Source organism: Natrix helvetica (assembly GCF_964273705.1).
Source record: "Natrix helvetica genome assembly, chromosome: 3".
NCBI lineage: Eukaryota > Metazoa > Chordata > Lepidosauria > Squamata > Natricidae > Natrix > Natrix helvetica.
Genome location: NC_138549.1, coordinates 48,936,721 through 48,961,786, shown reverse-complemented (window position 1 = coordinate 48,961,786; position 25,066 = coordinate 48,936,721). Strand labels below are relative to the sequence as shown.

The 25,066-nt window shown below is 40.6% G+C and overlaps 1 protein-coding gene across 1 annotated transcript in view; it reads left to right on the top strand.

Moving 5' to 3' along the window:
* Window positions 1–8,373: 8,373 nt before the first annotated feature.
* Window positions 8,374–25,066, top strand: part of ADGRG2 (adhesion G protein-coupled receptor G2) — a 72,122-nt gene continuing 55,429 nt past the window's right edge. Inside the window, exons 1-3 of the mRNA XM_081949554.1 lie at window positions 8,374–8,395; window positions 14,463–14,523; window positions 22,115–22,230. Of these exons, the coding sequence (XP_081805680.1) occupies window positions 14,513–14,523; window positions 22,115–22,230 (127 nt within the window). The 5' untranslated portion in view covers window positions 8,374–8,395; window positions 14,463–14,512. The remainder of the gene's footprint in view (window positions 8,396–14,462; window positions 14,524–22,114; window positions 22,231–25,066) is intronic.

The window sequence follows — 25,066 nt, the reverse complement described above, 5'->3', positions numbered from 1 at the left end:
ATGACAGTATTGAAACAATTGGAGCATCTTTAGGTCATTTTCCTTGAAATTCTATTCTAAATAATTTCTTGGAAAATTTCCATGAAACTGATTTATGTTACTGCTTCAGTTGTAGTAAATATAATTTTAAAACCCATATTTTTTCTCTTCTATTGCATAACATATTTTTCTAAACATCTTTGTATCTGAAATGTGGCTTACCCAGTTCTCCTAGAAATATATATATATATATGTGTGTGTGTGTGTGTGTGTGTGTGTGTGTGTGTGTGTATTGCATAGGTAAACAGATATTCAAGTTGTTACAAATTCATGACATTCATACTTATTATCACTATAATTTATCTTATACCAATATATACACTGAGAAGTACACATGTATAATTTTAATGTGAACACAATTCCAGGATCAAGAAGACACCAGAAATGTTTAAGTTATTGAACAATGTTAACATTAGGCAGTCCATATTAGTGAACAATCAATGAAAAGCAAAATGAAAGCATGTAAGCTGGTACAATCTCTTCTTAGAGATGTACACAGGCATTCATAATTATCTTATAAACTAAAGATGCCTCTATTCCAAAATTGTGCCAAATTCAATTATGTAACATAATGTGATGGGGCTATACTCTTTATTCTTCCAAATAATGTTAGACAGCTCTTATTATTTCTGTTAGCTATGTTGGCTGAGAATGATGGAGCTGAATCCAACAACATCTGGAAAATCAGTCTATTCATTTGATTTAGTTCACATCATTTGTGCAACTACACATACTTGTGGTTACTCACAGTATCTTAAAGTAAAATCCTTAGTTTTCTCTGAATCTTTTTTTAATTACACACTCTAAAATGGGTAATTTAGAAGATGAAGTTTGATCAACCACTTCTTTTTTGTTCATGTTACAATGAATTTTTCAAAATAGTTGTAATTACTTCATTACCTCTTTTTAAATTGTACATCTTGCCTAAATAAAAATACAAATGCAACCACAAATTCTGAACAGGTATATTGCCTTGCCATGTTTAATTCAGCACATTTCAGCCTCTAGGAGTTGCAGAATCCAACTGTTACAACTACTGGAGATAATGCTTTATATCCAGAAAAAAAACCAAGGCATTTATTGAAAGCAGAGTATAAGGTGTAAAAATAGTGAGAAAATAAAAAGATGTCTTGCCATGGTATGAAGATGAATAAATCACCAACAGAATAAAGTCTATGAAACCTTTCTACATAAGCAAATAAAGGCATCAGCTATAACAATGGGAGTAAATGTTGACTGATGCAGGGAGTGTAGAAAGTGAATGTTTAATGTTCCTGTTGTAAGCAAGGTACCTTTGAGTTTGCTGGCTTTCAATTCCAACAATTACTTATGGCTAGGAGTTAGGGTAATCTCATATATGTTATAAAATTCTAGTTTAATATACAGAAGCACATTGTAGAAAATGATGCTTTTGCTTCAAACACAAACACACACACACAAAAGGAAAATTCAGCACCACTCCTCTGCAGTGAGGCAAGAGATTAAACAACATACTAACTAACAATAAAGGAGAATATTTGTAGTTCAGGTTGAAATGAGGGGTCCTTGATGCTCTCTGAACTTACTTGTTTTCTTGCAGACAATTCACTACCCAAACTAGGTAATGTGCTGCACTGATGATTTTACCTAGCTTGGGTAATGAACCGCCTGAAAGAAAACAAGCAAGTTTAGAGAGCACCAAGGACTCCTCACGCCAACTAACAGCTGATCCTAGATGTAAATCAAAGAGGAGGAAACAGCTCTGGGGAGAGAAAGCTCACGTGGCAGCGGCATCTCTCTGCTTTCCAGCTACTTTTTCCTTATTGAAACTTTGGGGGTGGGGATCTTTTTTTGTCCTAGCGCCAACTGAGCCACTCTGCCCTTTCTGGTACTCCAGTTTGTTCTCATCCGTAGTAACCTTCCATGACAAACTAACGCGTGCAGAATGCAGAGCAAGTTAAGGCACGCACCTCCATCACTGGATGGTCTTTTTAAACAAATATACGCCGGAGTCTTGTGGTTTGGAGAAAGGAACGACAAGCAATAGTGATTATCCCGGCAATCAGTTGCCAGGCGGGAAAGTCTGGCTTGGCGAAAGCCATTTTTCTCGCTGTTCTAACGTGGTTTGTTCTGAAAGCGCACGCAATTAGATATTTTATTCGAAAACTGAAACGACCAACGCTCACGCCACGCCACTTCTAAGGAGTTTCCAGATTTCTTCTCCCGCCCGCACTCTCTCCTCCTGGCGGTTGCCGCTGCGACTTCGCCATCAAAGCGGTAGGCTGCCTTCCCCGCGCAGCCGACCCCGAGCGGGGGTGTCGCAGTTCGAGACAGAGAGGTCGGCCGGGTGAGTGGCCAAGGCTGGAAAGGATCGGGGCTGGAGAACGGACCGTGGCCGCCCCCGGAAAAGAAGGGAGCGAAGGGGACAGAGAAGGAAGGTCCTGGTCGCGAGTCTGGGCACTACATCGGGCTTCGCCGCCGGCCTGAGCGAGGTGAGCCGGGAAATGTTCGGTGCCTGGCGTCCTTGGGGCGAAAGGGTAGGGGAAGCATGCCGGGCAAGCGGGAGAAAGTTGTTCCTGAGTTCCATTTTGCTGCTGTAGGGGAGGGACAGTTTCTTCTTAAAGTGTTCTTGGGACTGCCTTTGAAGATCTCCGATTGGGTTTCAGCAGGACAGGTTCTTTCCGCCTTTCCAAGACGCCGGGACTCCTTAATGGGGTCCTTCCATCCATCAGATGTAGATCTCGAGCAAAGAGAGAGGAGAAAGGCGAGTGGAGAAAGTACTGACTTTGCACTTGAAAGCGACAGCAATAACTCTCCCTAGGGTTTCTCCCTCCCTCGCTTTAAGTAATTAGAAGTAAATACATTTCTTCTCCCACCCACACCCAGGAAACAGGATATACAACAGGTGTAAGGACTGCTCTGCACTATGGTGAAAAACGTCACAGCCACAACTGCAGACATGAAGAACAATTTGAAAGGAAGGGATAATCCACTTTCAAAAACTATACAAATTCAGCCTTTGCCTGTTTCAGGCTCTTTAGAGGTAGAAGGGAGTTCATAACACTTGTTTGTTGTTTGGACATTGCTGAAAGTGTGGACTGGTCAGGAAAATCTGAGCAGTCTGCTAGCTATAACCTGAATGAAACTATATTGATAATAACCCTATGGTATGCTTGGGGAGAAAAAAAGTCTCTAGCTCTGTAGAAGCCAATTTGATTGTGTAAATATAAAGTGTGCCATAGTGTAACTGAAGCATTGTAGAAGTGTTTTCTTTGTGGACTTAATAAGTCACTTTGTGCCCATTATATATACATATGGCCACAGTGAGTCCATTTTAGTGGGATAGAATTAAAAATACTGAACTTGCGATCATAATACCTTTTACTAGAAAACCAGTTTTATGGCATCCATTACCGGAGTCTACTTTTTACATCAGGATCATATTCAACAAGGGCTTAGCTTTGTCATGTACCAATCCTAAAAATGTTATCCAAACAAGCTGAACCATGTTCATGTCACTGCTTTTTCTTGGAAATTGAGACCAAACTAATCTTAACTGGATGTGACATATAGTCCATTCTGTACCTGTTTTAGAGAAGAATATGACTCCATATGGCATACAGGTTTTATGACCAGCTGTTGTACTGACGTTAGTCAGCTGAAGGAGATGGCAAAATGGGAGAAGCAATTCAGGTATAGCCTTGGAGTAATTCCTGAAACATGGACCTGAAGTCCAGAGGGACATACCTAAAACATATCCAGCTATGTAAAAAAATCCACAGTTACACTGTGACATTCCTCATTCATTGATCTGGTTAGTTATTTGGGGTAGGGGGTGGGGGGGAATGCAATAATATGTTAAATGTTCAGGATCCATCCTCGTATAGTCAAGTGTGACTTAATCATTTTCTGAAATCCAGAATAGACACTACTATCAATTCATTGCCTGATTTGGTATAATGGTTTCCCATAAGCTTATGCGATGACAGTCTTTTGCATGTTTAACTTGAGATAGATATTTGTTTCTCATTCTCAATAAGATGAGTTTAGCACTAAAACTGGAAAATTGAAAAAGGAAGATATCTGATTTGAAAGGACTGAAATATATTTGTTTCCTTTGTAGTTTGAACATCTATTCCTATGTTGCTCTTTTTTTAGTTATCTCACAATGGGTTGCTTCAGGTTTCCATGTGGGGGAAAGTACAAAAGGAGAATCTAATGCTTTTTTCCCCTGAAGAAGATAACATATTTTTCAGTTTCCTTCTATCATTTTAGGTTAACGAATACAAATAAGTAGTGACTAATACAGATAGTATGTCTAGCTAAACAGGTTTTTCAGTATATTTAAGGGTAAGATGAAAGGATGTATTGGTAATAAGATGTAATACAACTTTAATCCTTTATGAAAGAGAAAAAAATTATTCATTACCAGAAAAAATGTGAGTGAAATGTATTTTGAAGTCCAATTAATTTCAGATTAGTTACCACTAAACTAGGTGGAATATAAAATTTGAAGTGAAATATAAAAACAGTCAAGTGAAATACAAAATAATCAAGCAGTAAACAATGTCATAATCAAGCAATTATCGAGGAGAAAGCCATGTCCTACAACCAGAGTTGCTCTGGATAGTGAAATGAGTGGCATATAAATTTAATAAGTAAAAAATAAACACTGGCAGGAGAAGCAACTGTATATAATCAGGGAGCAAACCCCCACACTCACTAGTACTGATAATGTTATCTAATTAGGTAAGGTCATCTCTTCAAGCGAACAACCAAGGTCAGAGAGCATCAAGGATTTCAAAAGTATACAATTGCTTATCTTTGATTAGAGTATATGTTATACAGTATATGTATGTCTAATATATACATACTAATTGACTATGCTAATTATTAAAATGATATTTTCCAATGAGCAAGAAGGTTTTATTAGAAGTCATGCAGTCTGTTGAAGCCAAGAGGAATTAGCATTCATCGTTATCACATGCAAGGAGGTCTAAAATACTTCCTTGCATCTGAGCTTTTATAATCCCTTTTTGTAAGTAATTTCTCACATTGTTAAGAAATTTAGCCTGCAATTACCAAAACAATAAAAAGATACAGACTGCCCCATTTCCACAAAATAGACAGCATGCTGTCATTTGCACCAAAAAGTATGAAAAACAGACTAAAATATTGTTGTTTTAGATTGCTTATGCATAGGTTTCTCATGTGTAATAATATTTTATTTTATTTAATATATTATTACTTTTATGGTAAGGTTTGAATTACCATAGTTTTCATTGATGAGATATTTGCTTCATATATATCGAATACTATATATACTTTAAAAAAAATAACACAAAAGGTCAATTGGTTCTATTCTTTATCAGCTTTAGGTGTGTCTTTGCATTCATTCATTGCTAAACATCAAAAATGTCATGGAATGGTCTAAAATGAAAATATTATTGGTTTTTTTAAATATAAAAGGGTGAACTGAAGGCATTTTTTATTTGCCCCTTTCCACCGTAGCCTTAATCCCCAAATGTAGACTTTGGAAATTTGGTTAAATGGGTAATGCTACTTTTCTCCTTTGCACTCTTATTTTAATTTGATATCTGGCATTTTATCTAGCATTTGATATCTAGCATTTAGATATTAATTTATTTCATATATTGCAAGACTGAAGAGTTTTAGACTTTGGAAAAAGTTCAGAGAAGAGCAACAAAGTGATTAAAGACCTGGAGACTAAAACATATGAAGAATGGCTGCAGGATTTGGGTTTGGCTAGTCTAAAGAAAAGAAGAACTAGGGATGACATGATAGCAGTATTCCAGTATTTGAGGGACTGCTACAAAGTAGAGGGGGTCAAATTATTCTCCAAAGCACCAGAGGGTAGGACAAGAAACAATGGCTGAAAACTAATCAAAGAAAGAAGCAACCTGGAATTAAGGAGAAACTTCCTAATACTGTAGACAATTAACCAGTGGAACTGCTTGCCTTCAGAAATCCTGAGCGCTCCATCACTGGAGGTTTTCAAGGGACTAGACCAATGATGGCTAACCTTTTTGTCCTCGCATGCCAAAAGCATGTGCACGACAGCATGCACACGCTTGACCAAACCCATAATACAATGTATGTGCGACCCTCCTGTGTGCCCCACCCCTACGCATATGCACGTGACCCCCCGCAGCCCATTTTGGGCCTAGCAGGTCTCCCTGAAGACCAAAAACAGGGTGCAGGGAGGACGACCCCATGCTCCCCCCCCCCCGTGCATGCCTACGCTATTACAGGTGTTAGGTCGGCCTTGTATGCAGCTTGATTCCTCTCTAGCATTCATCTCCATTGTTCAGTGATGTATTTCCTGCCTCTCTAGGATTTGCCTCTATCTGCTCCTGTGGGGCACTTCCTGTTGGATGTATATAGTTATATTCTCGATGGCTTTTATAGTGTTTTGCAGAGACCCAAAAATCAGCTGGCTGGCGGGAGGCACATGCATGCTTGGTGGAGCTCAGCTGGGGTGATGGCTCGCATGCCGGCAGAGAGGCCTCCGTGTGCCACCTGTGCCACGCGTGCCATAGGTTCGCCATCACGGGATTAGACAGTCCCTTATCTGAAATGTTATAAGTTCTCCTGCTTGAGCAGGGGGCTGGACTAGAAGACCTCCAAAGTCTCCTCCAGCTCATTCTATTCTATTCTATTAAGACAAAAACCAACATAAATAGAAACAATAAATGTAATCAAAGAAGAGAGGGGAAACAATAAAGACTAGGGGGGAAAATCCACTGGTTTGATGGACTGCAAAACACGGAAAGAGGATGAAAGAGGAAAGAGTTTGGAACATAGACTGGTGAGGGATCTGAACAATTGCCCACAAGAAGAATGACAGATAAATACTAGTTTAGGAGATTAACAAAGACAGTATATGACAATACTGTTCAAAGTGGATAACTAATGGAGAACACAAGAGATGCTTAAAAGGAGATATTAAAGTTGAAATTATTGGATGATTTCATTATTATTTTTTGCCTCTTCCATTTGTACACATTTTTGTCACAGTTAATGTATTTTTCTATTCTATGCTGTATAGAATACATAAGAAAACATAAGTAGCCTAATAGTAGCAGTGGTTGGATTCAAATAATTTAACAACTGGTTCTCTGCCCTAATGATTTCTTCCAACAACCAGTTCACCAAACTGCTCAGAAACCTAACAACCAGTTTTCCCGAAGTGGTGCGAACTGGCTGAATCCCATCACTGAATGGTAGTCTAAGAGAATTCTTATGTACAAAGGCCCAATTCATCACAGAAGCAATGTTTGCTACCATTACTAACTATCATTGAATGTTTTAGAGCAGTGTTTCTCAACTTTGGCAACTGAAGATGGGGGGACTTCAACTCCCAGAATTCCCCCATCTTCCAGTTGCCAAGGTTGAGAAATCCTGTCTTAGAGTATCAATGTATTTTAGGTATATATTGTTATAAAAGTGCAGGTAAAGATATCCTTCCATGAGCTATGTGACATGTTTTGAAGTCAAATTTCTCTCAGCTGCTCTGGGTTGCATACAATTAGCTCTACATCCATAATTTTAGGGATGAGTCTAAGCACCATATTTTGCTTTTACAGTTGATAGAAATCTATATAATCCTTTTATTATGTGGATCTGGGAATAGTATACTTACAGTCGTTTCAGTAAGAAGTAGCTTCCTTTATTAGCATATCTTGGAAGAAACAAATCTTTGAACATTTTATAAAAGAAGTTGCTTCATTTTGAATGTGTTATTGTTAGTTGTGAAGTAATGTCCGACCCATCGCAACCCCATGGACAATGCTCCTCCAAGCCTTCCTGTCCTCTACCATCCTCTGGAGTCCACTTAAGCTCACGCCTACTGCTTCAGTGACTCCATTCAGCCACCTCATTCTCTGTCGTCCCCTTCTTCTTTTGCCTTTTAAATTAACAGTGCAAATTTTTAAAATGACATAAACTTTTCCAGGGTTGTACTTTCCCATGATAACTTCTTTCTTTTGACAAACTTAAAAAAAAATAAGTAGAAGCTGAGGCATTTGTCTGCCAGACTAGAGATATAGAAGCTCTTTTATGGCTAAGCATAGAAAGTATTGAGATCATAAGAGAAAGAATTGGCATGGAACCCAATCTTAAACTACACATAAAAACAGCAAATAAAGTGGTTTGCTTACCTGGAGAGGATGTTGTTAGGGATGTAACCCTAGGCTTGGCTTGGCAATGTATATAAGCTATGATTACTTTACTGTTACTTTAAATGATTCAGAGATGTAATTGGCTTGTTACCTCAAGCAGCTATAAGAGGGAGCCAGAATGGCTGTTAGATCTCTGTTTTGTTAGATGCTGATCGTGGATACTGTTGATATTGCTCGTGAGTTACTGAGTCTTGCTACTGTTAGCTACTTTGTGGGTTAAACTGAGAATATTGAGAACTGACTGACTGAACCGTGTATGACTTGGACTGTTAACCGCACTCTGAATACTTCTATATTTCTACATAGTAAACTACTATATTTTTATACTATTCAGGGTCTCTGTATGCTGGTTTGTGCGTGTTATTACATATCACTCTCATTACGCTTCTCTGCATACTTGCTCTCCTAACGGGGAGCTTAATTACTTAACAGATGTCTTGGGATTCCATAGCATACAAGGCATGTATAAAAAGAGGAGAAAATGAAAGAACAAAAGGCAGACCCAGAAGAAGATGGAGAGATAACAACAAAGACACACAACAATATCATCAATTAACAATGTATGAGAGGGCCAGAAGAGCAAGAGGGGGCCTATGACAAAGTTCTGACTCTTGCCAGAATGGGACAACTCACCACAGCCAACATGCCATGGCCAACTCGCTACAGCCAACTCACTGCAGCCAACTTGCTGCAGGACAACTCACCATGGGAGAAGAGGTACACTATTATCGAAGAAATAGTGGAATAGAATCAGTAAAGAAAGAATGCCAATGGATGGAAAAAATGAAATGTGAATGACAATTAAAATATTTTTAAAATTATTTTAAATGATTAAATTGAATTGTTGAATTGTCCCACAGCAAGTTGTCCTGTGGTGAGTTGGCTGTGTGGGTTGTCCCATTCTGGCAAGAGCCAGAACTTTTGTATCTCCCACAACACTGAAAGCAGTAAAAGAGGAAGAGAAGAGAAGAAGAAAATTCTGCTAAGCATAGAAAGCATTGAGGACAACTAGGAGGATGCACATTAATTGTTGGGTGAAATTTTATGGATTCTGTTTGAATTTGAAAGAGAAATTAGCATACATTGTGGGTAAGGAGTATTGCTTTCCTCTGCGTGAAAAGAAGCTGATGTCAGCTTATTAGTTTAACCGTGAACAGGCCTCCTGCTATACAGTATCTGGAAAATATTTTGAATAATTTTTAGTTTAGTACTAGACAAAGAGTCTGCTTTGTTTACATAATTTAGATTAATTTACTGTTGGGTGGGTTTCAAATTTTTTTACCACCTATTCTGTGGGTGTGGCCTATTTTGTGGGTGTGGCTTGGTGGTCATGTGACGGTGGGAGTGGCTTGGCAGTCATGTGACTGGGTGGACATGACTAGGTGGGTGGGGGTGGGCATGGCCAACTTGATGTCACTCATATGGAGGGGCACCTCGCCTGGCTTCTCCTTGTCCCTCCACTCCCAGCCAGTCCTTGCCTCGTCTTGTATGTTATGGTGGGAGACGAAGCATTTTCAGTCATTTTCCCCTTGATACTAGCCAATAAGATGAGATTTTGCTGTCAGAAGACTGTCTGATGTTCATTTCCAAATATTATTTATCACCATTCTCTTGGTAAGATTGAATGGAGAGATTTATAAAGAATTACAGAATTGGAAGGGACCTTGGAGGTTTTTCTAGTCCAACCCCTGCTGAAGCATGCGATGAGACCCTATACTATTATGGATACATTTCTTCTTAAAAACCTCCAGTAATGGTATACCCACAATTTCTGAAGGCATCCCATTTCTCTAATTGTTCTGTCAAGAAATTTCTCATTTTTAGGTTGGATCTGTTTGATAAGTTTCCATCTCACAGATCCGTCTCACAGTTACTTCCAGCTGAGCCAGGCACCACCTATTCTATACATTTTTTCTTGCCTGTGTAAAATCTTACTTTACTCTCAATTAAATTGCATTTTTGGTGAGAAATTATGTTCTACAGTGGTATTCAGTTTGCAATGATTTTTACAAACTGCAAACAAATATTTCCAATCCTACAATTGAAAACACATTAGAAAGGCATTTTCAAAGCAGTTAGTGGATGTTTTACCATTCTTTCTCTTCTCCTTTAATTAAATCTTTCTGCTTTATTTTTTTTTCTTGGGCCTTATTGCAATATTTCAACATTCTCACAGATCCTTCACAAAGAACCAATTCTAATTTAACTGGAATACACAATCTTTCTGATCTGGAATTCCCTGACTCACACACACACACACACACACACACACACACACCTCAGCTCCTCGACACTTCTCAATGTTTTCCTTTCCTTTCTGTTATGTACAGAAATGTGCTTCTGTTTCATTGTTCATTTTCAAATTAACCCTCCCCTGATGCCTACATCTGAATTTCATTCAGGTGAACCCAAAAGACAACACTTCTTTCCTAAATTGTGAAAAATGGAAAGTGCTCCAAAGGGCATTACTCAGGATGGCAAAATTAGTAATTCATAAACAATTATGAATTATGGGGATTTAACAAATGAATGAAGCAATGGGTTTGAGACCAACAGTGATACAAGCCAAAATCAATCTTGTTAGGAAAGGCTGTGTAATAAAAGCGTACCCAGGTTTTCTCTTATTTTAAAATCAACCTGGACAGCGGTGGAACTACCTCCCCTCCCTCTTTTGGTAAAGCCAAACCTTGCCCAACTTCCAGCCAGGTTCGCCCTGCAGTCTCACCCAGCCCCAGCGGCCACTCTTGCCTGGGCAAAGTTTGGCTTTACCTTCCTCCCACGGCTGGTGGCAGAAGGGAAGGCCACCCCCTTCAGCTCCAGCAAGGCCCTGTGTGCCAAGTCCCAATCCAGAGCTCTCCATACCTGGGGGTGGTGTCAGTAGTGGGGGGCACAGTCTAGTTGTTTTCATAGGTTAGAGGGGCTGTAGAGTCGGCGGTAGGGAGTTTTAGCATGATGCTTGGGCATGCTGGCGGCGGTGGCGAGGCACCCCGGAATTCCCGCAGAGTTTTAATGTGCGGCTTGGGCATGTTGGCGACAGTGGTGGGTCATCCACGAAGACCCCTCCAGCCTCAGCTCCTCTGAAGAAGCCCCGCACCCACTTCCTTCTCTTTGAGAAGTGGTTTGCAAAGTTCCCATTTTGCAAGTTGCTTCTCAAAGAGAAGGAAGTGGGCACGGGGCTTTTTCAGAGGAGCCAAGGCCAGAGCAGCATTGAAGCCTGTTCCAGACTCGGCTCCTCTGAAGGAGCCCTGCGCCCGCTTCCTCTTTGAGAAGCGGCTTGCAAAGTCCCCATTTTGCAAGCTGCTTCTAAAAGAGAAGGAAGTGGGCATGGGGCTTCTTCAGGGGAGCCGAGATCGGAGCCACGTTGAAGCCCCCTCCAATCTCAGACGCACCTGGCAGCAGCGGTGGTGGCAGCGGTGAGGGGTAGAGCTTGCCTGGGCTCTCTACCATCCCGGAACTGTGCTGCGCTAGGGAGTTCTCCTGCATGGACATGCCTGACTGCAGCAGCTGCAGCAGCAGTGGCAGAGCACACCTTGCCTTCGGGGGCCGTTTCCCCAGCTGAATTAACCACGGCGGCACCAACAGACAGCGGGATATTCTTTCTTTCGCAGGCGGGAGAAGGAACAAAGTGCTCCAGGAGAAGAGGGCAGGTGCCAGGCCGGGACCATACCAATATGGGGTGTGGTCAGGCCGCTGCTGCTTCCAATATGCAAACATATGGCTGATTTCTGCTACCGGAACACCTGTAACGATACGTACTGGGAGCAACCCACCTCTGGTTACTGTACATAGTTTACTTGATAACATGATCCACTTGTCAGCTCTGAACCCATTCAGGACTATCACAGATTAGGACAACATAGATATATTATTGTTGAAACCTTCTATTTTAAAATAATTTGTAATGCAGTGTGGTTGATGGGTAGGACAAGCTAAAAATGCCGTTTGAGGAAGAAAAGCCCAAATGCTTTTGGGTATCCTGAACTAGATCTATGTACTCACTTATTTATCTATTTATATTTCATGTTTCTAAACCACTCATCTCCCTCAAAGAAGGGTTCTGGACAGTGTACAATTTAATTAACACATTAAAATAATGTATAAAATTAACATTAAAATTAATTTAAGATTTTTTCAAATTATGAGACAATATTATGACAGTATATAATTTCAGAAAGATAAAAAATTAGTTAATACAAGTGGGGGAGGCTCTCATGGACCCAGCGAGCCCATGGTTGTATGGTGTTCTGTGCCCCCCATGCAAGACTGCAGAGCAAAATTTTGACCCCCTTTATGAAAAACCAGGAGAGTGGGGGCCCGCCTCACCTCTGTGGGCAGGATGTTCCATAATGCAGTGGCAGTGGCAGAGAAAGCTCTCTTTCTAGACCCCACTAGTGAAGCTTGTCACCATTCTTTGACTCATGGACCCTGCAGCATACCTTCCCTGCCTGATCAAGTGGGGTGGGCTGATGTGAGGGGTCAAACTGGTATTGTAAGTAGCCTGGTGCCATTCCATGAAGGGCTTTATAGATGATAACCAACACCTTCAATTGAACCTGGAAGCAAACTGGCACCTGAGGCAGTCTGCAGAGCAAGGGTATTATTTGTGTTCTTCTTTGGGCACCCAATATGTCTTATGGGCTGCATTCTGAAGCTAAAGCTTCTGTATACTTTTCAAGGGTAGCCCCATGTAGACCCTATTGCAATTGACTAGTTGGGAGAGGATTAAAACATGGGTGACCAAGCAGAGAGCCTCCCTGTCCAGAAAGGGAAATAACTACCCAATTGCCCAATGTAACATCGAATTGGGCAAAAGCCTCTTGGCTACAGCTGCTACCTGCTTTTTAAGCAGGAGCCATGAGTCCAAGAGGAACCCCAAGTTATTCACTGGGACTGTCTGGGGTAGTGCAATCCCATTCAAGCCTTAAGAACTCCTGGATACAGAGGGGCCCACCCATAGCCACTCCATCTTATGAGGGTTCAGTTGAAATCTGTTGATCCCCATGCAGACCCCCAGAGACACCAAACACCATGAAAGGACATCCACCACATCACTCATTTCACCTGGGATGGAGATATATAGCTGGCTATCATCAACGTATTGGTGACATCTCATCCCATGGTGATGTATGATGTCACCATATGGATTCATGTAGATGTTAAAAAGGAGCAGAGAGAGCGTACTGAACCCTGTGGCACCTCACAAAGAAGGATGGAGAGCTGGACTTCTTGCTCCTTATTAACACCACTTGAGATTGGCCTCAGAGAAATGAGGTGAACCAGCACAAAACTGTGCTGCCCATTCCTAGCTCCCTCAGTTGCTCCATAAGGATACCATAGTTGATGGTACTGAAGCCACTGAGAAGTCAAGGAAAGAAAGGATGGGTACACCACCTCTACCTCTACCTCCACCACTGCACCACTTGGTGGACTGCCATGAATTGAAGATTTAAAACAATTTCCTACAAATGATCTATATGTGCATGCTTCTTCAGTAAAAATATTATTCTTTGGTAAGAAATCAATAATGCAAATTTTACTTAAAATAATTAGGTTAGAATCAATACTTTGTGTAAAGGTCATGTTCTGTTCAAAAAAGATGCTGGCTGAAAAAAAGAAGAACTGACTCATAACTATAACACCATTTCCTACAATATCCTACTAGAACATAGAAATGAGCCATGCTGTCTGTGTTTTTAGACAGCAGCCTAAAGATGAAGAACTCTTTTGGCTGATGGAAAGTATTAACTTACTGGTTATGGAAAGGATTCACTTCGTTTCTCTTAAGAGTGATATGAAATGTGCATTCCTCCGTTACCTCTTCTGCTACTCTCCACTATTGATCATACTGCATGATGCCCTGGCAGCTGAAATTTAACAGCTTTTCCCTGATGCCTTAAGTGGCTCTGAGTTCTAGGAAATTTTGGAATGTTCTGTGCTATAAAGTGTATCTGACAGATGTGGTTTTGAAGTAGAAATATGAACTGCTTTTATGTATAATATACTGAAATCAGTTACTTCTTGGAGAAAGAGAAAGCTCTCTGGTGCATTGATGAAGCTTTTATATACAGCATTAATTGTGAGCTAAGGATAAAATGGATGGATATTAAGTATCAGGTTGCTTTAAGATTGATTAGGTAGTACTTCTATCTCCAAGTTTGAGGAATAAAATGAATTGTGCTGGTTGGGCAGAAAAAATATAACAATACAAATTATCTAAGATAAGGGTGCATGACTTTTTTTCAGGCAAAGCATATTTAGAAGGTGTGTTGGAGGAGGCACATGTCAAAAACTGGATGGGGCCAAGGTAAAAAAGTTTGCTTTTTTAAAAAATTAAATCACAAATGAAATTGTGGTAACTCTGGTTTTTGTGAGTTTTATCCAAAAAAATGAAGCATGTGGTCTGAGGCCATGGGTAGTAGCTTCTGTTTAAGTGGGGATATTGGAAAAGTTAGATTTTGAAAAAGCAAGATAGGAAAGTATCGGGTGGGTTTCAGCCGGTACGTACCGGTACGTGTGTACCTGTTCATCAAATTTAGTGTGCCTTTCAGTACCCGTTCATCTAGTGGCACCATACCGGAATGCTTCCTCCCCTGGCCTGCCCCCCCTCGCTTGTTCCCCCCACCTGCCCGCCCATCTGGCCACCGCTTGATCTCTTTCTCCCTGCCTGTCCGCACCATGCTTGCAAAGCATGACACAAGGGGCAGAAGCCCCCAAACCCAGCGAGGAGCCTAAGCAAAGGAGGAGGTGGAGACCTGGGCGGAGGAAGGGGGAAACCCTAGCGAGGACTGCCTGCCACCAACTGGACTCCATGCAGAGCGGGCTGCAGAGGGTGCCATAAGGTAGGTTGATCAGGACGGCATGCTGCTGCAAGAAGCCACGCTGCTACTGCTGGAGCAGTGTTGCCTTGCTGGGTTGGGGACTTCTGCCCCTTGTGGCGCACATTGCAGCCACCGGAGCCCTGCATGGACCTCTTTGGGGTGCTGGGAAACCTGGTTATGGGGATTCCTCCTCCAAAAAATACCGACTGACCATCTTGTGGCTTTTTTGGAATTTTCTTTAAAAATATGCCTCTCCAGATGATCTTGAAAACCTGTGAGGTTGCTTTGGGAGGGGGAAGACAGGCAGCATTCCCCCCCCACCCCTGGGCGCCTGCAGCCTCAGAGCCAGTGGGGAGCCAAAGCAAAGGAGGAGGCAGCGAGCTGGGAGGAGGAAGGGGGAAACACTAGCGAGGGCTGCTGGAGCTGCGTTGCCCTGCTGGGTTCAGGGACTTCTGCCCCTCATGCCGTGCTTTGCAGCCGTTGAAGCCCTGCACGGACCTCTTTAGGGTGCTGGGCAACCTGCTGGGCAACCTGGTTCTGGGAATCCCTCCCCCCAAGAACCAGGTTGCCCAGTACCCCAAAGAGGTCCGTGCAGGGCTCCGGAATCTGCAAAGCGCAGCACGAGAGGAAGAAATCCCGAATCCAGCAGGGCAACGCAGCTCCAGCAGTAGCAGTAGTTTCACCCTTCCTCCGCCCAGCTCTTCGCCTCCTCCTTTGCTTAGGCTCCCCGCTGGGTTCAGGGGCTTCTGCCCCTCGTGCCACACTTTGAGCCACCAGAGCCCCATGCAGGCCTCTTCAGATTGCTGGGCAACCTGGTTCTGGGAACCCCCCCCCCCCCAAAGAAAAGACTGACCGTCTCTCCAGATCTTGCGGCTTTTCGGGGGTTTTCTTTTAAAAAAACGCCTCTCCAGACGATCTTGAAAACCTGCGAAGTTGCTTTGGAAGGGGGCAGACGGGCAGCATTACCCCCTCCCTGTCCCTGGGTGCCTGCATCCTCTGAGCCTGCAGCCTTAAAGCAAGCCTTTACACAATAAAGAAAATCTTTGTGTGAATGTGAGAAGTTCTTAGTTGCCTTTACTGTGCAAGTTGCTGCAGGCTCCGAGGCTGCAGGCACCCAGGGATGGAGTGGGGGGAATGCTGCCCATCTGCCCCCAGTTGTGTTTGCCCAGCCCAGGACACTTTTAGGAGAAAAGAATGAGTCGGGAATGACTAGCATAAATGTGTGAGGGGAACCTTTATGTCTCAAAGGTGCTTTTTCCAAAAGGCAACTGGATTGTTTTTTCCTTGAGGAAGAAGAACAACAAATTGTTTCACTTCTCATCCAAGAAGCTTCATCAGTTGTGATGGCAGTGTGTGTGTGTGTGTGTGTGTATTTGTGTGTTTGCATTTGTGTGTGTGAGGTGTGGAGGAAGGATAGGTACTGGTTGAGGCTGGATGGTAGGGGAAAGATAGGTTCTGACCAGATTTTTTTTTCGGGGTGTGTGTGTGTGTGTGTGAATGGAAGGATTGTAGTTTTTTGCAGTTATCTGGTTGTTCACTATCTCTCTCTGAGAGCTGTTGAAGCCACTTGGGGGTTGATCTGTGCCCTCAGAATCTCCTGAATCAAATTGTGGAATCTTCTTGGAACTGCTACAAGGGGTGCATTGTAGACTAGACATAGGTGGTGTCTTATTCCTCCCCCTATGTTGAGAGAGGGCTGGAGAGACCTGGTCTGTTCTGAACTTTTGAAGCTGGTAGGGCGGGCTCTAGACAAACATCTGAGTTTGATGCTGACCTAGAGGTTTTTGTTGGAATCCTGGTTTACGTTTTGGAGAAAGACTTAATTCACCCTAAACTTGTGACTGCTTTCATCAAACCTTAGAGTGATAGAAAGAAAGAAAGAAAGAAAGAAAGAAAGAAAGAAAGAAAGAAAGAAAGAAAGAAAGATGGAGGGAAGGGAGAAAGAAAGAAAGAAGAAAGAAAGAAAGAAAGAAAGAAAGAAAGATGGAGGGAAGGGAGAAAGAAAGAAAGAAAGAAGAAAGAAAGAAGAAAGAAAGAAAGAAAGAAAGATGGAGGGGAGAAAGAAAGAAAGAAAGAAAGAAAGAAAGAAAGAGGGAGAGATACACACAAGAAAGAAAGGAAGGAATGGAGGGAGAGTGAGAGAAAAAAGAGAAAGACAAAGATAGAAAGAGAAAGAGAGAGAAAGAAAGGAAGGAAGGAAGGAAGGAAGGAAGGAAGAAAGAAAGAAAGAAAGAAAGAAAGAAAGAAAGCAAGAATGAAAGAAAGAAAGAAAGAAAGAAAGAAAGAAAGAAAACTTATGACCACAATTGAGCCCAAAGTTTTGGTTGCTAAGCAAGAGCATCATTAAGTGAGTTTCACCACATTTTCCAAGTTGGCCACTCCCACCTGGTCACATGACCACCAAGCCACTCCCACAAAACAGGCCACACCTACAGAATAGATTCTAAAAAAATTTGAAACCCACTACTGAACAGTATTGATGCTTTTGAACTTTGGTGTTGGAGAAGTCTCCTAAAAATACCATAGACAGACAAGAAAACAAACAAATGAATCAACAAACAAATCAACCCAGAATGCTCATTTGAGGTATAAATGACCTGACTCAAATTATCCTACTTCTGTACATTAGCAAGGACCCAGTTCTCTGGATAAGGCTTTAACACTGGGAAAGATGGAAAGAAAGTGCAGAAGAGGACAATCAGCAGCAAAATGGATGGATTGAATTAGAGTGGCAACAGGTGCATTGCTGGCAAACCAAAAAGACCAAGTTAGAAACAGAATGTCATGGAAAACATGTGGGTGTGGGTGGGTGTTTGTGTGAAAATCCTGAGACATAATTTCACCCTCTGCTACATACTCTTGGAAACTATCGCATGTATGTTTGGGGAAAGACTCCTGATGTCAAAATGTTTTTGGCTAATCTATAGAAGTTGGGGCATTTCCATCAATCTAACAAGACAATGCCAAAAATATACCATTTTCCATTCCATTCTAAAGGTAGATAGAATTCTGGAACTAATGCTGTTCTCCTTGTAATAAATGATCAAGGGGCACTAATTTCTCTTTTCAACATTTAGAAAGATTTGGATTTGAAGGCAGATGCAGAAAGTGATGTTTGAAGTCCCATTGAGTGGCTACAGCATTATCACGACAATGTACTAAAGATATTGCAGTTTATTGTAGAAACTTAGCACCCATCCCTCCTAGAAGAATGAAATATTTTAGGAAATATTAAAAAGGCAGAATATTATATTTTTCCTAAAAAAAGAATAGAAATTTTAAGGGAGACAGAAACTCAGAGGTTCAGCTCCCTGCTCCCAGCAGATATTTGGTGCCAATTGAGAAGGATTGGGACAGCCTATCTACAAGGCAAAAGACCTTCAGGCTCAGGGTGATGGGATTAGCCCTCACTCAAGATCCAAACCAAAGCAAAGCCATTAAGACACAATAGAAATTGCCAAACACCTTTTCAGAACACAAGCCTCTTCATTGCACGACCCAGCAAGCTTCAACCAAGTTTGACTCAGAAAACCTACAAGGTTAGCTATGATCCCTACAGCAGCTAATAGCTTGCACAGGAACAGGAAGCTCAAGGGCAAGGCCCAAGAAAGAGTATAAATAACCCTCATTCTCCACTCCATGTGGTCAGCTGCACCAGGACTATGTGCTGGATGGTTCTGCTCCATTAAATCATCCTTTTGATCAGCCTCCATGTTTCCAGTGTCTTTCTCCCCATTTGGAACTGAACCAGATGGATATTTCTTCCAACAATTCTAATATTCAAAACAAACTTATCCATGAATCTAAACTTACCATGGAGGAAAGAATGAAATATATAATGAGTCTCTTGGAAGACATTGAATGATTCATTTCCGAATCTTTGCAAAGAAGTTAAATGTATTGCTGAAGTATTCATGAATGAATTCAAGAAAATGGTCTGAAGAATCCAAAGAAAAAAGAATTTTCATGACAAGTTGTCATGATATTTTATTCCCTTGAGGAAAAATTTAGGAGTGACATTTTTATTACAGAGATAGAATCATGGAGAAATTCTCAGATTTGTTCTTGCCTATCTGCTAGCAAAGGAAATAGTTGCAAAATTTATGAAGTCTTTACCCTTCCTATAGGTATGGGATCTTAACCAAGAGAAATTGTACAAACAACTTGGTTTATTTTATAAAAATAGGAAAGATTCATATCTATGCACCTCTTGTGGATCTCTAGACAATATACTTGAGCTGCTTAACCATATTTCCCCATCCAAGAGCTTAGAATTTGTGTTTCCTCAGGTATGCATTAGTTGACTAATGCACCTTATCACTAAGGTTACTGAACACCAAGCTTACTGAAGAATTTACTGCAGTTCTTCCCATGGCCTTCCTTGCAGTGCAGTAGAATAGGGTGGTAACATAAAATTTCATTTTTTTACTATTTTATGATAATGTATAGTAGCCATTTCTGTAACAAACCTATCTAATCAGCAAAACCCAAAATCAAAGTTTCATTTTTACCCACCTCAAGCACAAAACTAAAAGCAGTTTGCAAGCAGAAACAAAATTAATTGTGTTCCTTTCTTTAACCAAAGCAGTCAATTTAGCCATCTCTGCTAATTCCATGAACTTTTGCAGCCATTTGTCAATGGTGGGAATCAAAGAATCCTTCCAGTTTTGTGCATAAAGTAGTCTTGTTGCTATCAACATACATAACATCAAAGTTCCATTTTTTTTCAAATTCTTTATCCATTAAACCTAAAATGAATATCTCCGGTTTTACCTTTATAATCACTTTAACAATCTTCTGTATTAAGATGTGAATCCTATTCCAATAATTCTTTGCTTTGTCACATGTCCACCATAAATTATAAAAAATTATTTTTTACATTTACATTTCCAATATTCATTTCAAAAGCCTTTATACATTTTTGACAATTTGTCCGGTGTTAGATACCAATGGTACATCATCTTATAAAAGTTTTCTTTTAAATTTAATTTACTGTGAATTTTAAATCTTTCATCCACATATTCTCCCATTGTTCAAGCATTATATTACATCCAAAGTTTTTTGCCCACTGACTCATACAATGCTTTACATAATCATTTTCCAAATTCAATTTCAATAAAAATTTATAAATCTTAGAGGTAATGTTTATCACTACCACACAGTAAGATTTCCAATTCACAAAATCAAATCGCTTTTTGTCTTTTTTCTAGTTTAAATATTTCTTTTGGAAGTTTGAAATCAATGGTTTTCTTTTTCTTCCCCCCCTTTTCCTTTCCCCCTTTTTCTTTCCCTTCTTTCCCTTTTCCTTTTTTTTCTAGCGCAGGGGTCTCCAACCTTAAACACTCAAAGAACCATTTGGACCTTTTCCCCACAGAAAATAAAACACCAGGAACCAATAATTTAACAACCGGTGTGACTGGGTGGGCATGGCCAACTTGATATCATTCACTCCCACCCACACATGACCCCCCCCCCCAGCCATAACTACCCAGCCAGTCATTAGGGCAGAGAACCAGTTGTTAAATTATTTGCCTTGGCCCAGCCCCTCCCCTCCCAGCCACCTCTTGGCACAACCAGCTTCGGGTGTGTTGTCCCCCCCATCTCTCTCTCTTTCACTATTGCTCTCTCTGTGTCTCTTTCTCTCTCTCTCTCTTTTTGTTCTCGCTCTCTCCCTGTCTCTGTCTGTCTGTCTGTCTGTCTCTCTCTCTCTCTCTCTCTCTCTCTCTCTGTGTCCTTCTCTCTGTCTCTCTCTTTATCTCCCTCTTGCCAGGAGTGAGTGGGGCAGGGTTGCAATGTAGCTCCACATCATAATGGGCTCCAGGGGACCGCATCACCCCCATTGTGAAGTGTGCTAAATTTCATTGTGCTGCGCAAGGTGTGAGAGCAGCAGACAAGCCATGGAGGTGGCAACCGCTCCGAGCCTGAAGTGGCTTACAGCTCCGAGCCTGAAGCGGCGGGAGGTGAGGTCTTCACAATGGGGGAGACAGGGTTTCCTCCACCTCCTGGAGGCCATTACGATACAAAGCCACAATACAACCTTGCCCCTAGGAACAGCACTGGTGTCAGCTGTAGTCGATCACACTTGGGGTGGAGAGTAGGTCACATGTCTCCTTGAGCACCCAAGATGCTTGTAACACCAAGCACCTGCAAGACCCAGCAAGAGATGAGGCGTCAGAGAATCAGCTCTGGCCGCTTCTTTCTTCTGCAGTGCTTCCCAGATGCAGTTTATAGCTCTGAGCCCGAAGCATCAGGAGGCAAGGGGCTGCCTTGCGTGCAAATGTACTGCAATGAAGGTGGAATGCTGTTACCATGCAAAGCAAGTACAGAGGCACTTCTCTCCCACTCTGGAATATGGAACAAGTCTCCATCCCCCCCGTAACCTTACCTTCTCAGGCCAGGGAAAGGGCCGGCCAGTGGTGGGATCAGCTGACAGGGAGCTGCAGCAGAGGATAGAAAGAGCCGCATTCTGCTCCAGAATCACATGCTGCTCCAGAGCCACAGGTTGCCTATCCCTGTTCTAGCTGTTCATAACAGGGAGCAGGATAGTGAAACATAGGCGGTTTTCCAGGGAACTGTAATCACTATTAACAGATACAAACATAATCTGAAAAGATGGGTACAAGTAGTTCTTGACTTCTGTCCACAATTGAGCCCAACATTTCCATTGCTAAGCAAGATGTTAAGTGAGTTTTGCCCCATCTTATGACTTTTCTTGCCACAATTGTTAAGTGAATTCCTGCAGTTGTTAAGTTAGTATCATAGTTGTTAAGTGAATCTGGTTTTTCCATTGACTTTGTCAGAAAGTCATAGAAGAAGATCACATGACCCTGGGACATTGCAACTGTCATAAATACACGCCAGTTGCCAAGCATCCAAATTTTGATCATATGACCTTGGGGATGCTGCAATGGTCTTAAATGTAAAAATGATCATAGTCACTTTTTTCAGTGCCATTGTAACTTTGAATAATCATTAAACAAATGGTTGTAAGTCAAAGATTGCCTGTATAACTGTTTCCTATTTATAAAATGAATATAATTTATATATGTAGCTAATTGTTTTTCTTTCACCTTCTAGGATGGCAGCCTGTAAAATGAACCATATATCCACAGAGAAAGTATGGGAGGGCTTACTAAAATTAAAGGTTTCTCTTGGTCTCCTGTTCCTTCATTTGATTTTGGCTTCTGGGAGAGGTAAGGTTTTTCTTTCTCTGTTCTTCTAATCATTGTCCCTTTAAATGTGCGGTTAGAGAATGTGGATAAGATAAGTAACATAGCAGATAGAAAGGGAAGTAGGTGCTGAGACAGGAACGGGTTCATGCTATCGTATGTGGTGGACATGTGCAGAAGCAAGGAAATATTGGACTAAAATAAGAGTATGGTTAAAGAAAATGTTACAACAAGAAATAGAATTTAGATCATAGATATTTTTACTAGGTATTATCCCAGAGAAATTCAAGAAAGAGGATATTTATTTGATTATACAAGTAACTACAGCAGCGAGAATTGTATTTTCCCAAAATTGGAAATTAAATAAGTTACTAACAGATGAAGAGATAATAAAAAAGATATTAGATTGTGCAGAGATGAATAGGTTGACAATGAAAATAAGGGATAAAGAGGAATCGGAGTACTTCAAGACGTGAGGAAGATTTTATGATTGGCTAGAGAAAGCAAGCTAGAAAAGAAAGCAGGGAGAAGAAAAAGTACCCAGACGACACACTATTAAATGGAAAAAGGGGGGAAGAAGGGGGGAAGAAGGGGAAAATAGAAAAGAAAATATTAAATATATAAGTATATATTCAATAGTGAGATATAAAGGGGGGGAAATATAACTAGGGTAGACTAGCGAAGGTAAGGGAATAAGAAATGATACTAAATTATATTTGGGTTGACGGAAATGCCATCCCAAGGAAACATAAACTGAGTTTTGAAATATATACCAACAACAATAGAAAAAGAAAGGGAGAGAAGAGGAGAGAATGAAAGGAAGGTGGGGAAAGGAGAAAGAGGTAAGGCGAGGAGGATGGAAGGGAGAGAAAGAGAAGGAGAGAGGGTAGGAAGGGGAAGGGGAAGAGCAGGAGTAGGAGAAAGGTAAGGGAAGAAGGAAGGGGAAGGAAAGGAGGAAGGAAGAAAGTAGAGAAGGAAGAGAGAGAGAAAAGAAAGAGAAAATGAGGTGTTACAAAAGGAGGAAGGAATGGTAAATAAAGCAACCCAAACTGTACATTATAACTTATTAAATGAAATAATAAATGTATAAGAATGATAAATGTAAAGAAGAATAACAATTATGTGAATGTATACTTACAATGGTATGTAAGAGAATAAAAAAATAAACAATTCTTTGAAAGACTAAAAGAATTGTTCGCAAAGGGACCAGTGCTGAAGCATCCTGACCCCGAACAACCCTTTGTTAACCAAATAGATGCCAGCAACCTGGCAGTGGGAGCAGTGCTACTCCAAAGAAACAGACAAGGAAACTTATAGCCCTGTGCCTATTCAACATTATTGTTATATCATAAAGCGAGGGACCATTCTTTATAGTTTCAAAATCTAAAACAGAAAGAATAAGAAAGCTAAGGGACTGGCTATGAAATAAAGGTTTAATATATAGAGTAAGTCAGATAAGGCTCATTGCTCCATTTGATTTGTTTTTCTTAAGAAAAAACAATAATAAACAGGTGATTTTAAGATATGAAAGGATATTTGACCTTGTATTCTGATACAGCATTTTCACTGAAAGGAATAATCCCAAATTATTATTTTCTGCCATGGATACAATTTGATGTTTCTAAATCATACAAGAATAATCACTGCATGGATTCAGATAAATTATAGTAAAATCAAAGTCTCAAAGAACACATATTAATATTTTACGAACTGCAACATTAAAATACTTCTCTAGGGTTACTTCTATTTTTCTTTTTTTTATTACTCTTTGTAACCTATGGACTAAAATTCCCCTCTTCAAATACTGTGGGTGTTTTTCTAACTCATTTAAGAATCGGACTTTTTAAAAACTTGAAATACAAAAGAGATACAAAAAGAAAATTGCAACATTGTAACAATAACACTGCTACTTGGAGGCTAGAGGTTTGTGCATTGGAAACGAAACACTTTTATTTTCTTTCACTGATTATCCTGGCTTGGCACGTCAAAGTCTTATTGCTTGTTTATAGAGTGATAAGAAGAAAAGCACACAGATGTTCCTTTGAAGTATATTTTTAACCAGAGAAAGGTGAAATGTTATTGTGAATCTATGCTTAATCCTGTTAAAACCTTCTAAGCTAGAGCAGCAGTGTTTGTTAGCTGGAGATAATGGCACAATTTCAACAGCAGAAAGACGTTTTAAGTCTGAAAAAGATACTCTCAGAAATACATAAATTATCAGATACATGTGAGAGGATAGAGAAGAAGTTGGAAGACCTAGTGCACCTAACAGCAAAATATGATGAAGAAGTTAAAGATGCTAATCAAATGGAAAAAGTGGTGGTTAAAATCCTAAAAATTGAAGAAGAAAATGAATATAAAGAAATTAAAATTGCTGACATATTAGTGATTGGTTTGTCTCTGAAAAGGGGAAGAGTGGAATACTGAAAGATGAATTAAATGGGGGGGGGGGAATCTACCCCAGATGGCAAGATACAGAAGAAGAGAAAACAAAAGAATTTATGGATTTAAAGAGAGAAATTTTATTAGCAATATCATTGATAACATTACCGACCATCAAAGATAAGCTGACTAAGGAAACAGAAGAAGGGCATCAAAATTACATGAGAGATTTTATAAGCAAGGAGTTGCTAAGAGGTGCTAAGAGGAGTCCATACCAAGTTGATTAAGGAGATGATTAGAGGACTGACACTACAAATGACAGAAGATGTGAGACTGTTTTGCTACTGGAAAGATACAGGTTGATAGATGGAAGAGTATAATTTAAAGCTAGTTAAGCTTAGTGGAATTTAGTGACAATAAATATAGTTAAACAAATAATTGATAATGATAATAATGTATACAATGTGTAGTGTCCTGA